Source organism: Pristis pectinata, chromosome 26 (genome assembly GCF_009764475.1).
Source record: "Pristis pectinata isolate sPriPec2 chromosome 26, sPriPec2.1.pri, whole genome shotgun sequence".
In the NCBI taxonomy this organism is placed as follows: Eukaryota; Metazoa; Chordata; class Chondrichthyes; order Rhinopristiformes; family Pristidae; genus Pristis; species Pristis pectinata.
In genome coordinates this window covers 26170084-26187041 of record NC_067430.1, presented here as the reverse complement: position 1 = coordinate 26187041, position 16958 = coordinate 26170084, and the positions used below count along the sequence as shown (strand labels likewise).

Below are 16958 nucleotides of genomic sequence, written 5' to 3'. Positions count from 1 at the left end.
CACATTTTTCCTATTTCCTGAAGACAGGAGGTGGCTATTCAGTCCATCGAGTTTATGCTGGCTCTCAGCAGTCCCATTCCCTCATTTATTTTGCTGCAACGATTCACTAACCAATGCCAATTAGTGTCCACTAATTCTCCAACTGCTCACACTAGGGAAAATTTATAGTAAAAAGAAAGTAAACTGCTGGAGAAGCTCTGGTCGGGCAGCATCTGTGGAGACAAAGAGATTGTTAACATTTTGGGTCGAGACCCTGCATCGGGACTGAGACAGGGTCTCGACCCGAAACATTGACTATCCCTTCGTCTCCACAGATGCTGCCCGACCTGCTGAGTTCTTCCAGCAGTTTGTTTGTTACTCCAGATTCCAGAATCTAGTCTCTCTCGGGTCTATAATTTACAGTGGGTAATTAAATTTTATCCAGCCTGTCTTCGGGATGTGGAATGAAACTGGAGGAACCCATGCAGTCGTGGACAAAGTACAAACTCCAAGCAGACATTTCCGGAGGTCAAAATGGAACCTGGTAACTGGAGCTGGGAGGCAGCTATACTGCCAGTAGCTTCACTATGGTGCAAGCAGCTGAAGATGGCTGGCTGAGGAAAACTGCAGTGATGTCCTGGGAGAAGATATGACTTAGTGCAAGATATGACTTCGACCATTGGAGTGTCTTTCCTTTTGATGACCACTGACTTTAGTTCTACAAGGGCAAATGCTGCCTTGATGCAAAGGGCCAAGTCTCATTCCATAAGCTGCACAAACAAAGTCTCCAGCCAATTATTCTCTCGTCATTGTGTAATCACTGTCAACTTACTGACATCGATTAGGCTGGTATAGTAATTTGGACATGCAACATAATTGTCTGTTGAAAGTTGATTGTTTTCCAAGTAAAAGAAATAAGAAAGCCTGGCATTTATTTCAAAGATCTCAAGGCATTGTACTCTTGATAAAATAAGTTTGAAGTGTAGTCGTTGGTTTAATGTAGGAAAATGCAGCAGTCAATTTTTGAATTAGATTTTTGGCTGCTGTAGAGCAATTGTACTTTTTGGTTTCTTTGCCATTCTTTCTAACACATGAAACCCTATGGCCTTCATGGCCCTTCCCTCATTGTATGAAATCTGTGACCTTACTCCATTTCCCTTTCTCTTCCTCATACTGTAACACATTTGGTTAACAAAAATCTATTGATCTCAGATATAAGATGTATATTTGCCTGAATACTAATTTATGTTTAATTTTGAGAGTTCCAAGTTTAGGAACAGAAGCCCTTTAAGCCTCCTCTGCCATTGAATAATAATGTGGTTGATCTGTTCATGCCCTCAACTCTACCTCCTGCTTGGTCCCCATAACCCTCACCTCCTTTGTAGTCTAAATATTTATCAATCTATTGCATGTGTTCAATGACTAACCCACCACAGCTCTTTGGGAATGAAATTGCTCACCCTCTGATACAAAAAATTCTGTCCGGAACGGGTGACCCCTCATTTTGAAGCTGTACCACCAGTTTAATTTCCCCACAAAAGGAAGCACATTCTCAATGTGTACCCTGTCAAGTTTCCTCTTATTTCTTAACCCACCCTCTCTGCAGAAATGTTTTCTAAACTCATGCCTGGCTCTAATATTAATTAACTCCTAGATTCCCCAGCTCTAATTTATGTAACCTCTCCTTGGGTTTTTTTAAACTCTTGAAGACAAGTCTAGTTTGTTACGAGTTGTTCCACTCACACCTTTCGTTGTCTGAGAATGGTATTCAGTGCATTATTAAGTTAGTTGTTGGCAGATTGAAGTCTGTACAGCCAATGTTTAAAATTCCACAGAACCTCAGGTTCCATATTGTTAGGTTTCACTTCTGGATAACTGACTATTGTCACATTGCTGGTTATTGAAAGTACCTGGCTGGAGTCTGGTAATTCCCTTCAAAGATCTGTTTGTGTTTTGCAGGTACATGTCTGGTGAATCGATCAATTCCTTCTGTGGTGACGGTGCACTCTCATCACGTGGTTCAACGCCGGTCTCGTTCATCCCTGTACCTCCCAGTATTCCTCAACTGGCAAGACAGCAACTCTATAAAACTGCCAGACGTAATTCCCCTGGCTCGCTTCCTGGTCGCCTGAACAGAGCTCTGTCCCTGGGCACCATCCCACCTCTCACTCGGACAGGTACAGTTTGCCTTCGGAAACTGAAGTTGGCAGAATTTGGGTTGACGTAATAGGGTTTCTCTCTTGATCAGTTCTGCTTGTGTCAAGCATCCCACAAGCTGCTGTATTGGAATATGTTGTTGTAAAGAGACACAGCACAGAAACAAGCCCTTTGGCCCATCAAATCCATGCCGATCACCCGTTTACACCAATCCTGCATTAATCCTACTTTTTATTCTCCCCACATTCTCAGCAACTTCCCACACAGTGTCAACCTTTCACCTACACACTGGGAGAATTTACCCAATTAACCTACTAACCCACAGGTCCTTGTGGGAGGAAACCGGAGCAGCCAGAGGAAACCCAAGTGGACACGGAGAATGTGCAAACTCCACACAGCACCTGAGGTTGGCATTGAACCTGGGTCTCTGGTGCTATGAGGCAGTGACTCTGTTAGCTGTTCCACAGTACTGCTCTAACCATTCCCTGGTCTCCCCTTTAATTCTGGAAACCTAACGTGAGGATTAGAACATAGACCAGTACAGCACAGGACCAGGCCCTTCAGCCCACTATGTTGTGCTGAGCTAATTAAGTTGGCAATCAAATCCCTTCTGCCTACACAATGCCCACATCCCTCCATTTCCTGCACATTTATGTGCCTATCTAAGAACCTCTATCATATTTGCCTGCACCATCACCCCTGGCAGCACATTCCAGGCACCCACTGCTCTCTCTGTAATAAATAAATAAATAGATAAATTGCCCCACACATCTCCTTTGAACTTACCCCCTCTCACCTCAAATGCATGTCCTCTTGTATTTGACATTTTGACCCTGGGAAAAAGATACTGGCTGTCTATTCTCTCTCTGCCTCTCTATCAGGTCTCCCCTCAGCCTCCACCGCTCCAGAGAAAACAACCCAAGTTTGTCCAGCCTCTCATTATAGCACATGCCCTCTAATCCAGGCAGCATCCTGGTAAACCTCTTCTGTATCCTCTCCAAAGCCTCCACATCCTTCCTGTAATAGGGCGATCAGAATTGAATGCAATATTCCAGATGGAGCCTAACTGGACTTTTATAAAGCTGCAACATAACCTCCTGACTCTTGAACTCAATTCCTCGACTAATAAAGGCAAGCATGCCATACACCACCTTTACCACCCTATCAACCTGTGTAGCCACTTTCAGGGAGGTATGGACTTGGACCCTTTCTAAGCATTTCATCCACATTAGTTTGTGTTATCAAGCACTCATTTGGATATACTTTGGCTGTTGATTCTTGGTCACGTAAGGATATATAAGTATTTGGATAGGCAGGGTCTGATTAGGGATGGTCAACATGGCTTTGTGCGTGGTAGGTCATGTCTAACCAATCTTCGAGTTCTTTGAGGATGTTACCAAGAAGGTCGATGAGGGAAAGGCAATGGACGTTGTCTACATGGACTTTAGTAAGACCTTTGACAAAGTCCTGCGTGGGAGGCTGCTTCAGAAGGTTAAGTCACTTGGCATTCAGGATGAGGTAGCCAATTGGATTCAACATTGGCTTAGCGGGAGAAGCCAGGGAGTAGTAGTAGATCATTGTCTCTCTGATTGGAGGCCTGTGACTGGTGGTGTGCCGCAGGGATCGGTGCTGGGTCCGTTGTTGTCTATCATCTATATTAATGATTTAGGTGATGATGTGGTAAACCGGATCAGCAAATTTGCAGATGACGCCAAGGTTGGGGGTGTAGTGGATAGTGAGGAAGGCTATCAAAGCTTGCAGAGTGATTTTGACCAGCTAGGAAAATGAGCTGAAAAATGGCAGATGGAATTTAATGCAGACAAGTGTGAGGTGATGCACTTTGGGAGGACAAACCAGGGTAAGACTTGCACAGTGAATGGTAGGGCTCTGAGTTGTGCAGTAGAACAAAGGGACCTGGGAATACAGGTCCATAATTCCTTGAAAGTGGTGTCACAGGTAGATAGGGTCATAAAGAGAACTTTTGGCACTTTGGCCTTCGTAAATCAGGGCATTGAGTACAGGAGTTGGGAATTTATGTTGAAGTTGTACAAGACGTTGGTGAGGCTGAATTTGGAGTATTGTATGCAGTGCTCATCACCTACCTACTGGAAAGATAGCAATAAGCTTGAAGGAGTGCACAGAAAAATGACAAAGTCGTTGCTGGAACTTGAGGACCTGAGTTATAGGGAAAGGTAGCTGCTTCTAAGCTGGTTTCTTTTCTTTGGGTGTTGGGAGGGGGGTGGGGGGTTTTCTTGGGAAGTTGTTTTGGGCTGTCAGCCAAATCTATTGCCTAGTTACTTTATTTGTAATTCTACTGTTGTACTTTTTACCGGTTTTTTTCAATGGTTTGCTCATCATTCTTTTTTTTTACCTACATTCAAATAATATAATGGATCAAGTTATTAATTTACTTAGTTTTAATGTGAAAGGCTTAAATTATCCTTTAAAGTGAAAAAAGATTTTTGCTTATATTAAAAAAAACTTAAAGCCTCTATTATCTTTTTACAAGAAACTCGTATTCGCAATTGTGACATTTCACATTTTTTTTAATCAATGGAATGGGCTCCAATTTCATTCTTTTTTTCAAGCTAAATCTAGAGGGGTCTCAATTTTTATAGATAGGACAGTTTCATTTGACCAATATAAGGTCATGACTGATACTAATGGTCGTTTCGTTATAATATCAGGGAAAATAAATAATAGACCAATGGTATTGGCTAATATTTATGCTCCAAATACAGATGACCCAGGATTTTTTGAACGATTTTTGTCATTTCTACCAGACTCGAACTTTTATTCTTTGGTCTTGGGAGGAGATTTTAATCTCTGGTTAGATCCCAAATTAGGTCATCTACTAAGTCAGCAGTTCCTAATAAATCAGCTTTATTTCTTCAATCGTTTTTAATGAAAACTGGGGTTATTGACGCCTGGTGTTTTTTGCATCCAGAGGATAAGGAATATTCCTTTTTCTCTCATGTTCACCATACATATTCCAGGATTGATTACTTTTTTATTGATAACCAAATGATTTCATCAGTTCGATCCTGTGACTATAAAGAGATTGCTCCTTCAGATCATGCTACTGTGTTTCTTTCCTTTAATTTCCCTGGGCTTCCTCAGACAAATAGATTTTGGAGTTTTAACCTAACTTTGTTATCTGATAATTTTTTTTTTCCAATTTATGGAGAAACAAATTACTCTTTTTTTAAAAGAGAATTCATCGGAAGAGATTTCTAATCTTATTGTTTGGGTTACTTTCAAAGCCTTTATTAGAAGTCAAATTATTTCTTATACAGCAAGCATTCGGAAAAAAGCTGACAGAAAGAGCTGATCTAGTTGATCAATTGAAACTATTAGATCAAAAATATGCTTTGGATCCAGATCTGGCTTTATATAAAAGGCGAGTTGAAATTAAAACTAAATATGATCTTCTTTTAACTTATCCAATTGAAAGTCAACTTTTAAAAGATAAAAGTCAATTGTAACATCTAAGAGAGGTTTGGATAGACACATGGATGGGAGGGGTTTGGAGGGATATGGTCTGGGTGCAGATAGATGGGACTAGGCAGAAGATCAGGTCGTTATGGACTAGATGGGCCGAAGGGCCTGTTTCTATGCTGTAGTGGCATCGCTTCATTCTAACTTGCCCACTCTGGTTCTATGCTTCAAAAACATGAGCACGAGGCTCTCCAGCTTGAGCAATGAAAATTTGGTGTTTCAAGGGTGATCCTCAGGGAAAGTGCAGCGTGCATGATGGATAAGTCCCTTCCCAAGTCTCAGTATTGTGGAAATTGCACATGATATAAAACCAGATCTGCAACACTCTCTCTGACTTCCCTCTCAGATGCTGCCAGGGTCTATCATCTGCCCACCCAGTCCCGGGCCCTAGTTTCACCTGTTTCTGCAGCAGACCCTGTGAATCAAAACAGCCAGATCCCAGCTTTGGAGCACTTAACTGCACCAAGACACCTGCATTAATTTATGGGGAAAAAAAATGATTGTTTTCCCATAGTAACTATCTACAGGGAGAATTTAATTGCATAATTTAAATGTCTTTAAAAGTTTAGGTCAACGCTTATTATTAGTTTTGGTTTATTATTGTCATTATGCATATTATTGTCATGTACCAAGATTTAGTGACATTGAGACCCATCGTGGCATACGTAATTACGTGAAGGTAGTAAAACAAAAACAGAATGCAGAATATAGTGTTGCATTTACAGGGCAGGTAGAAAACAGGACACTGGATACCCTGAGGTTGGAAAAAGGCACTGTGTAAATGCAAGTCCTTGTAAAGCCTGAGCTATTTAAGCACAAGCAGCAGCTTTGTTTCGTGTATATTTATAGTAAAATCATGTGGTTTCTCTGTTTGTGTAATAGAAAGTAATGAATGACAATGCAAGTGGTTGTGCGTTTATACAGATTCTCCAATACCGGTTGTCTCTGTGGATTTTGACAGGTTGTAAGTACTGCAAGTAGTAGTTGTCTTGCATATTTTCTATGCACACACATCCCCACACTTATTATAATGAAACATAAACTTTGAAGGAGTATCATACAGTTCCTATACATTGGATAGAAATTAAATATCTGTAATTATATAATGTGTGTACATTGACACTAAACGTTAGAGTGCTCTAAAATACCTCTCCAAATTGTGTATAAATATTTAAAATATGTGGTAGGTCAGTAAACAGAAGTAAATTATACCATGATATCATTGCAGTGTTAAGCTTCTTTACAAATCAGTTTGTAAACACAATGTTCTCTGTACCAACTTTCCCTGCACAATCTTCTGCAGATGATAAAAATTCTAATAATTTTAATATAATTGTTTTTAAATCTGAAATGAGAAATAACATGTCTATAGGTCTAAATGCTGCCCCTTTCAGAGAGCTGGAACAGACAGTGGTCCGAAAATCCGCTTAATGTGCTGTTTGACCCAATTATTTTTAAGGGTCACTGCAGTTTGAACCAAGATTGCTTAATCCGCAAAAAGGGTCACATATTTGTTCTGTGCCCATCCTGCATGTGCCAGGCAGACTTTGTGAAGGACAGGCATGGCCCCTGATGCCAGCTAACTAGTTTTTTGGCTTTCCCTGTTGAACTAGACTAAATTGGATTTGTAGATCTCCATGGTGGTAGTCATAGAGTTACACAGCATGGATACAGGCTCTCCAGCCCAACTTGTCTATGTCGACCCAGTTGCCTATTTCAGCTAGCCCCATTTGCCAGCATTTGGCCCATATTCTCCTAAGCATTTCCTATCCACATGTCCAACCATCTTTCAAAAGTTGTTATTGTACCTGCCTCAACCACTTCCTCTGGCGGCTGGTTCTGGATACGTACCACCCTCTCTGTGTTGCCCCTCAAGTTGCTATTATATCTTTCCCCTCTCACTTTAAACCTATGCTATCTAGTTCTTGATTCACCAACCCTGAGAAAAAAGACTGGGAAAACCCTGGGAAAAATTCTGGCATCTTTAAAGGTTGTACATTGGAGATGATTTGAAATGCAGAGGGACAACAGAGATTTGAAGATAAGAATGAGAATTATAAAATTGAGGCTTTGCCCATCTGATCACAAAGTCTATCTGACACGTGTAGGAAGAGCAGAGGATGCTATAAATACAATGCTTTCATCTGTGGACTCTTCTATCTCTTTTCATGCTGCAGTGATCCTTAACATATCTGGATCAAATAGAATGAGGTGGCCATTTAGCCTACTGTCTGTGCTAACTTTGAGTCACCAGTTACATCTGTACCCATGTTATTTCCCCCAAAGCCCTGCAATTGTTTCCCATTTTGGGTTTAAAGTTAAGACAACACAATTATATTAAGATTATTAGAGACCTTAACACATGCCCAGGAGTGCAATGTGGGGTAAACTGGAATAAGGAATGCTTTGTTTACCGAATGATTTGTAAATAAACTTAATGCAGTCATGGTATAATTTATCACTGTACACCAACCTACCACATTGATATGTAATTTAGTCAGTGGGAAGCAAGGAGTGTTCCAATACGTGTATATACCGTGCTTGCAATCTGTTAAAATCCACAGAGACAACAGCAAACAGACAAAGTCAAGTTTATTGTCATATGCACAAGTACATGTATGCACAGGTGCAATAAAAAACTTACAGCAGTTGGAGGATCAGTATAAATGCATGATAATTTGCATTGCTATTGATCACTTTTTATTAGATGGACAGAGAAACTGCAAGATTTTATTATAATCTTGAGTTTTACAAAGACTTACATATACACCATGTTTTCCTCAGGCTCCCAACATATCGCAACAGCTAAGATGATTTTTTTTCTGAAATGCTGATTGAAACATTGTTTATCCAAGACCTATTCTAGATCAGTAAGCATTGGGAAGTAGGATCCTGCAAATTTGGACAGCAACAGAGTTTCAAATGACCAAGTGTACAGAGGATAGAAAGAGGGAGGTCAGTCAGGATACTCAAGATACACAGATGGAGATTTCAGCTGCAGACAGCTGGAGCTGGGACGGAGTTGGACATTGTTATAGAGGCAGAAACAACCAGTCTTGTGGAAATGTGGTCAGAGGCTCATCCTGCACTTCAGTTGCAAGCAGAACAATGGAGTTGGCAGTTTGGAGATGGAATTTGTGATGGGAACTGTGGACAATGCCTTCAATCTTACCAATGGAACCTTTTTTAAAAGAAATATAATTATTGGATCAGACACCTAGTGTGTGCACATTTTGCTGTGAATATCCAGTTTTTGAAATGTTTTTACTTTTACTTTTCTATTTTTCATAGTTCAGAGGGGAATTGAATTGAAAATTTGTCACGAGATATACATTATAACCAATGCAGCCATAGCCAATAATTCCTCATGTAACCTGCTGTTCTTGAGTCTGCTTTTACATATTTTTAATTGCTATTTAGGAAAACAACACAAAATGCGACAATTGTACACACTAATTATCTTAAATTAAAGAACTGGCTCTGAAGAGAAGGCAATATAACATTAAGCAAGCACTTAAGGACTATGATCTAACATTTAAGAGATGAATTTACTGTATTTATTGGCTGGTATTAAATTAATCGCACTCACTCTGCAGGCATAATGTTTTGATTTTTTTCTAAACTATTTAACACTTTAACACTAAATTGCCCCTAGTGTGCAGTGAGTGGTGGAATCTGGGAGGAGTTGATGAGAATGTGGGGTGAATAAAAAATGGGAATAACATGTAAGTTGTACTTACAGATGCAACATAATGACTTGCCCCCAACCCTTGTCTGTTACCACATTTTGCCCCATCCCCAGCTCTCTGGTAAGCCATCTCCTCTCACTGGTGTCTTCTCCTCTTTCTGCCCTTCACCCCCCTTTTATGAATGGGAATGGGGAGCCATGAATGGGGTGTGGAGTTGAAGTTACGGTTGGATCAGCCATGAACTTACTGAATGGCTCGGGGCTAGGTGGACCAGTCCTCTTAGATGAACACGTTCTTTTGGTGCCCCTCTTAACCCCATCTACCTCCCCCCGCCCCACCCCCACAGCCTCTTTTCTGAGAGCAGGTTGACCATGTCTTTCATCATGTTGCTTGCATCCAAGATTTGACTGGGTGTGAATTGGATTTGTGCTGCTTTTTGTGGACGGGACATACTGGGCAGTGTTGTAACTCTCCTGGAATGGATTGTCTAGAGGTGCAGCCTGTTCTGTGGCACAAGGTCTTCAGAGCTGCAGTGTGGCTGGGGTGGCCCACGGCATTTGACGTCTCCTGTGCTTTTCTTTGACCCATGGGGTGAATCAAATTGGGTGGAGATTGATTTTTGAGTGGTTGGGATCATAAGAGGAAGCCGTTATTTCATGTTTATTTAGCTTCTTCCTTTGAAGGTGTTTTCAATGTTGAGTCCAACATTTTAGTGCCATTGTTGAGGTCTGCAATGTTTTTGGAGCCATCTCCTTTCATTGGCCATTTATTGATCCACTATTCATGGCTGGGGAGCAGAGTTTTCTGATCCAGTATTTATGGGATCACTTAAGCTCTGTTTGCCACACTATTGGTCTAACACACGTCATCTGATCCACAACTGACACAAATAATGTGCAAGGAAGCAGAAAGGAAAGAGACTTGGATTGTGAGAAATGACCAACAAATTTAACTGTCTCTTAGAATTGGCAAAGAAGTCCTGGATCTTGGATTAGCTTTTATACCAAAATAACTACGGTTGTTTACATTGAAGGTTGTGGTTTGGCCCTTAATGTAGCTTAAAGGTAAATGCAGGGAGTAGCAAAACCTCCTGTGATTGGCCTTTCTCAGCCTCACTAAAGCCTTCGACTTCATCGAACAGGTGGAATACCACCTTCAGCTTCGGCTGGACACGGAAGCCTGTCTTCAATGTAAGTTTGCTTCATAATGACACGCAAACCATGATCCAGTGAAGACCATTGCTGACCAAGGCTATGTCATTAACCCAACACCTTTTTCAGTTTCTTGCTGCGATACTGCATTTCATCTCAAACAAGCTTCCTGTGGGAGTGGTACTAATGGGAAGCTGAGCCAGTGGCGTCAATACTCCTGAACCAAGGTCACCCCCCAGCCTTGGTCATCGAGCTGCAGTCTGCACACTTGCAATGCGTGTGAACAGAAACCAAGCTCCGAGACGTCATTGACTCGTGCGCTGGAGCATATTAGGGGATTGGGTTTGCACTCAACATCCGCAAGACAAAGACTGTTTACCAACCTGCTTTCACAATGCTGTACAATGTAGGTTCACAGTAGGTTCCTGGAAAACCTGGACCATATCTCAGGACCAACTCTTGACTATGGTATTTGTTGAGGCTGAAATTCACCACTTCCTTCAGTGACAGTGCAGGTTTTGGCTGATTGAGCAAAAGGGTGTTTGAAGATCAAGACCTCAAACCACAACAAAACTCACCTGGACTACCTGCAGTGGGCACTCAAAGCACTGAGGAGATGGCTTTGGTGACAATGTCAACATCATCTTCCAGGCCAACATCCCTCATATTGAAGCCCTAATTACACCCATTTGGCTCCCTTGGCAGGCCGTGTATTCCAAACTGTCAAGGGAGGAGATTACTAGGTGGACAGAGGGAAAAAAATACAAGTATCTTTTCAAAGCTGCCTTGAATAAAGGCAGCACTCCCACTGACTCCTGACAATCCCTGGCGTGTAACTGGTCATACAAGAGAAGGAGCAATGATGTTGGCTCTGAGAACCTGGGAGTGCACACAAGTCACGCATAACAAATGAGAGATGTACCAACTCAGAAACTACTCACTTGTCCTACCCACCTACCACCTCTCTGGAAGGGTCTGCAGTTCCCACATTGACCTCATCGCCCACCTCAGGACCCACAGGGCCGGAGTGAAAGCAAATCAGCTCTGATTCTAAACTATTTCTTGAACCTCCTCCATAACGGCGCTTACTTTTTGGGGGAGGTTCTTTTGGGCATGCAGTTGCTCCCTTTCTCTGATTTTAGTAAACGAAACTCTTGTCGATACATGACCATAAAATTAGTCCACATTTGTGCTTTGCCCCAGCTGTGCCTGTCAGAATGCAAAGTGAATCTTTCAAAGAAGACATGCTTTAACAAGCAACAAAGTCAGACACAGTTCTGGTTGGGCTCCTTCAACACCTTTTGAACATGAAATGATCTTGATGCAATTTTTTTTAAAAAAGCAATCACATGCTGAATGAGACCAGAACCATTATGACAGATTTCATATTCACCAATTTCTAAGTACATTTTTGAGACTTCAAAGCTGTTGTTCATAAATTAATGATTTGACCACACGTGGTTTGCCAGGAGTTGCTGTAATTATATTTTAATTTTAACATTTAGGCTGTGCAACTGCATTTATTAGTCAGAGGTTTGGAGGTTTCAATTAACGATCCTTATTTATTTTATATTTACTAGGATCTGATAGTCTTATGCAAAAATTTATAGTATTTAAAGTTGTCCACTTGCACCAATTAATTTGGATAGAACAGCTTTAGGTCCTGATAGCTGTTCTTTGACAGAACATCAGTGGATCTCAGCATTGAGACGCCTAAGTGGAGTACATTTGACCAAAGAGGTTTCCTTGATTTGAGCCTGTATCAGTTTGGTGAGCAAATATCTCAATTTGGTTGATGTCTAAGATTCCAAATTTCTTCTTACCGTGAAGATTGTCTTGGTGTAGCAGCCAGCATAATCAAAGACCCCACCCACCCGGGACATTCTCTCTTCTCTCCTCTTCCATCGGGTAGAAGATACAGGAGCCTGAGGGCATGTACCACCAGACTTAAGGACAGCTTCTACCTCACTGTGATAAGACTATTGAACAGTTCCCTTATACAATGAGATGGACTATGACCTATGACCTCACGATCTACCTTGTTGTGACCTTGCACCTTATTGCACTGCACTTTCTCTGTAGCTGTGACACTTTACTCTGTACTGTTATTGTTTTTACCTGTACTACATCAATGCACTCTGTACTAACCCAATGTAACTGCACTGTGTAATGAATTAACCTGTAAGATCGGTTTGTAAGACAAGTTTTTCACTGTACCTCAGTACAAGTGACAATAATAAACCAATAGCAATACAGGAAACAGAAGGTGTCTTGGGTGCATTGTCTAGAATGAGTCATCACTGCAATGCTAAGGGAGTGCAGTGTTGTTGGAGGGAACTTGTCTGTGTGGAAGTAAAAGATATTTTGCATGATAAAAGAACAATGGTTCACGTTTTCTTGCCAAATTGCAGCCTCAATAAACACAAAAACAGATTCTAGGAGCTTTCATGTTTCTTTGTTGTTCCCTTGTTGGGCGTTTACACTTTGGCACAGGTACAAGAAGAAGCCAGCCCAGTGTGTGCACGATGAAAAATATTTATTGTCACTTTTTTAAAAAAAAGTTGCTAATGACAACAATGTTCAACATGATTTCAAGTTGTCCTTAATTGGTCAGGAATGAGAATTTATACCTTGTTATAGTCACAACCACAGGTATTTTATTTGTACTTGTTTGTAAGTTCTGGGCTTCCTGAAGTTGTGAAGACACTGTCAGAGTCTTTAATTGTAGCATCTAAACCATCCCATTATTGTTGTAAATTTTGATTCTTGGTGAATTGTCACCTTCCTGTGAGTTGGAAACATTGGTCCAGTATTTTCCAGTCCAGAAATTTCAGAACAAAAATTCCAGTTTGGGATTGTCTGTGATGCATTTTGCAAATCTGCAGTGTTCAGTGCATTGTTGGTTGTTGCACCTTTCTACCAGCGAGGGGCAGAGTTGAGGTTCAGCCAGGGTGGTTGTGATCAGCTCCTGGCTTCTGTCTCTAAGTTACAGCATCTATTAAACTCTAACTGTAATATTTGTTAAATACCTGCTATCGTCTGCAACGACTTTCACAACTATTCATACTCTGGAAATCAGTATTTGATCCGTGGGTTTAATACAGAAAATAATCCACAAGAGACTTTGTGGTATAATCTGCAAACGTAGAACAGGACAGCCCACGATTTTGTGCCGAACTAATTAAACTAATAATTAAACGCCTAACTAAACTAATGCCTTCTGCCTACACAATGTCCATATTCCTCCATTCTCTGCACATTCACGTGCCTATCTAAGAGCCTCTTAAATGCCTCCATTGTATCTGCCTCCACCACCACCCCTGACAGCGCATTCCAGGCACCCACCACTCTCTCTGTTTTAAAAAAAAACTTGGCCCACTCATCTCCTTTGAACTTACCTCCTCTCACCTTAAATGCACGCTCTCTAGTCTTAGACAATTCTTTCTCTGGGAAAGAATTACCAGCTGTCTATCTATGCCTCTCATAATCTTATAAACTTCTATCAGGTCTCCCCTCAGGCTCGGCCGCTCCAGAGAAAACAACTCAAGCGTGTCCAGCCTGTCCTTATAGCTCTCTAATCTGGGTAGCATCCTGGTAAATCTCCTCTGCACCCTCTCCAAAGCCTCCACATCCTTCCTATAATGGGGCGACCAGAACTGAATGCAATACTCCAAATGTGGCCTAACCAGAGTTTTATAAAACTGCAACATAACTTCCTGACTCTTGAACTCAGCGCCTCGACTAATAAAGGCAAGCGTGCCGTATGCGGCCTTTACCACCCTGTCAGTGGTAAAGAAGGCATATGACTTAGTTTGTCACTTTATTCATTTTTACCCTAAGCTTAAATCATAAGATTATTTGGACACATTCTCATGCTTAATGTGGTGAGCCAGATTTGGACAGAACTGCTGTAGGTATGCAGATGTTCACACAAAGCATTGTTTCAGGATCAGTGGTCACCTATTGATAAGAGATGAGAAGGAATTTCTTCTGAGATGATGAATCTTTGGAATTCTGTGCTCCAGGGACCTGTGGAGATAGACCTTTGGACTCTAGGTGAACCGTGGGTTATGGGGCACAGTCAGGAAAGTAAGGTTGAGACTTAAATCTGAACAGCGATGATTTTATTGAATGGTGGGGCAGTTTGAAGAGGCCAAGTAGCTGACCTTTGCAAATTGTGGATGCTGAAAATCTGAAATAAAAAAATGCTCTGGATTGTCTCTGATCCTCTCTGCGCAGATGCTGCCAGACCGACTGAGAATTTCCAGCATTTTACGCTTCCTGCCTTCTCTGGGGTTCTGATGCTGAATATAAGTGAGGTGCAACTGCTCACTGAGTTGGGTGGCGAGGGTCGATGGTGGAGGGGGTAGTGGGCAGGCATGGAGAGTAAATGCGCTGTAAAAGAGCACCCTTCTTTAATATCGGCTGAAACTCTCTAGTCCAGCACCTTTGGGACCTTACTGGTGCCAGACCATAGAAAATCCAGACCACAAAATTTGCCCCTGATCATCTTCCTCTGAGCATGAGAACTGCTTTTTAATAGAGACACTCCCCAGATTCCAAGAACTGTCCATAACGCAAAGTTTCTGTAAATCGGAAATACTATTCGGAAAAGTAGCACTTTTAATTAGCTATAGATTAGTACAGATTGTAGATAATTTTGGATCTTGGTTAGAATTAGTTAATTACTATTGATCTGCGCTGCAGGCTCAAAACATGCCGGAGTAGAGAATTTCAACCTGTCCATAGGTTCAGTGTGAACATGACAAGATGCAGTACTTGAGGGTAGAAGTGTGGGGGAGAGTGTGTCTGCACAGAAGCCAAGCTGGTTTGTTCTTAATACTGGCAAATGTACGTGCTGAAGTAGAAGCAATATTTCATTTTTGTGAAAAGGTCGTCATTTTGGTTGAGTTTGCTGTTTGCGACTTCAACTTTCTGGCAGTTTTTTTTACCACTTTTATTTTCAAGATCTCGTCCTCCCTGGGATCCAAGCCAAGCTGACAGATCGAGATTGATAGATGATGGAATTGGTGCATGCTGGGGCAGACACTTGATGTGGGTCGGGTTTTCAGTCATTGTCACAACTCGTTGGCAATGAATAATGCAGTGTGAGGTCAGCTCTCGTTAAATGAAGAATTTCACTGTGGTACAAGGTGCACTCAAGCAGATCTGAAAAATATTATGTCACTTTTTCCTTTGCTGAGGTTAATTGAACCAAAACATTTATTTTGAAGGCAGGTTTTCTGTGATACTGATCCACATTCCCAAGCAAAATTGAAAGCCGAATTCTTGCAGAAGGTGACTAAAGATTTGTGGTAAATTGATAGCTCACCTCAGTGATTCATCTGCTGAAGCACCGCATCAGCTGTACTTTCCAGTCTTGGCAAACTGCTAAGTTTGATCCCCAGAGTGTACGAGGTTGGCAGTAGGTGGTTTCCAGTGGTTTTACACCAGGGAATCAAGGGGGTGCTGTACACCATTATTTCTACTACTCTTAGTTGCCAGTAACACTTTGGTTTCCATTTAGGGTGTGCACAGGATTAACTCTGCTGTGATGTCACCCGTCTATCTCATCTGATTTTTTTTCTTCTCCCTTTAATGCCAGTGTTCTCCGAGAACATGGAAGAGGAGGCCATTTGGCCCCTCGAGCCTACCCCACCTTCAGGAAGAATATGGCTGCTTTCTTCCACCTCGACGACTCTTTGCCAACTTATTTCACATCCCTCAAAACTCTTGGTGTAGAGAAACAATCCCAGCCTTGAATGCTTTTAGCTCTCCGCGATAGAAAATTATAAACTTTGCTGGTACTGATAAAATATTAACACGGGTGCGATCAACTGCAAAAAAAAATTCCCTTTGAGAGGTATAAATTTAATAGGGGAGTCAAAAGGGTGATGAATCAAAAGATTAGTGTAGAAGAGCATTGCAAAAACCTGCCAAAGGATGAGTTTCTTGCAAGTGTCAGCAAAAAGTACTCCTGGAATTAAACACAAGATTGAGAAAGATTGCTTTGAGAAGCCTGCTTGATGTTCACTAAACAGATGAAGTTTCTCACGTGGCAGAAAACAAGGAGGTTCAACTTAAAGCTGGAACTGAGTCAGCAGGGCAAAATAAGAGGCCAGGGCATAAACCCGTGGAAATCCCTTGGAATGACAGTAAAAACCTCCAAACTAAGCTGAAAAAATCCCATGGATGCGAGTGTGGGAGGAACAATGAGCTCTACAGGAGGGCATTGTGTCCTGCTTTTGATTAAAAATGGGTAGCATGCAGAAAGAGCAAGAATTTTGTAAAGAAATATCATGGAATAGAATCATCTGCATGTAAACAGCCAGAACATTGACCTCAGTTTCTGTTGTCTGAGGTCAGTGTTTTTGCTTTGAACGGTGAGGAGGTTTTTATATTTAAATTAATCGATCATCTACTTGAGATTTCAAACAGATGTGGGTCCCAATATAATGACCTATTTTATTTATACAGGAAGGTG

The 16958-nt window shown here is 41.4% G+C and overlaps 1 protein-coding gene across 1 annotated transcript in view; it reads left to right on the top strand.

Annotated features, from left to right (window-relative positions):
* tmem201 (transmembrane protein 201) overlaps positions 1-16958 on the top strand; it is a 144900-nt gene that overhangs the window by 65279 nt on the left and 62663 nt on the right. Inside the window, exon 7 of the mRNA XM_052039419.1 lies at positions 1939-2156. Within this exon, the coding sequence (XP_051895379.1) occupies positions 1939-2156 (218 nt within the window). The remainder of the gene's footprint in view (positions 1-1938; positions 2157-16958) is intronic.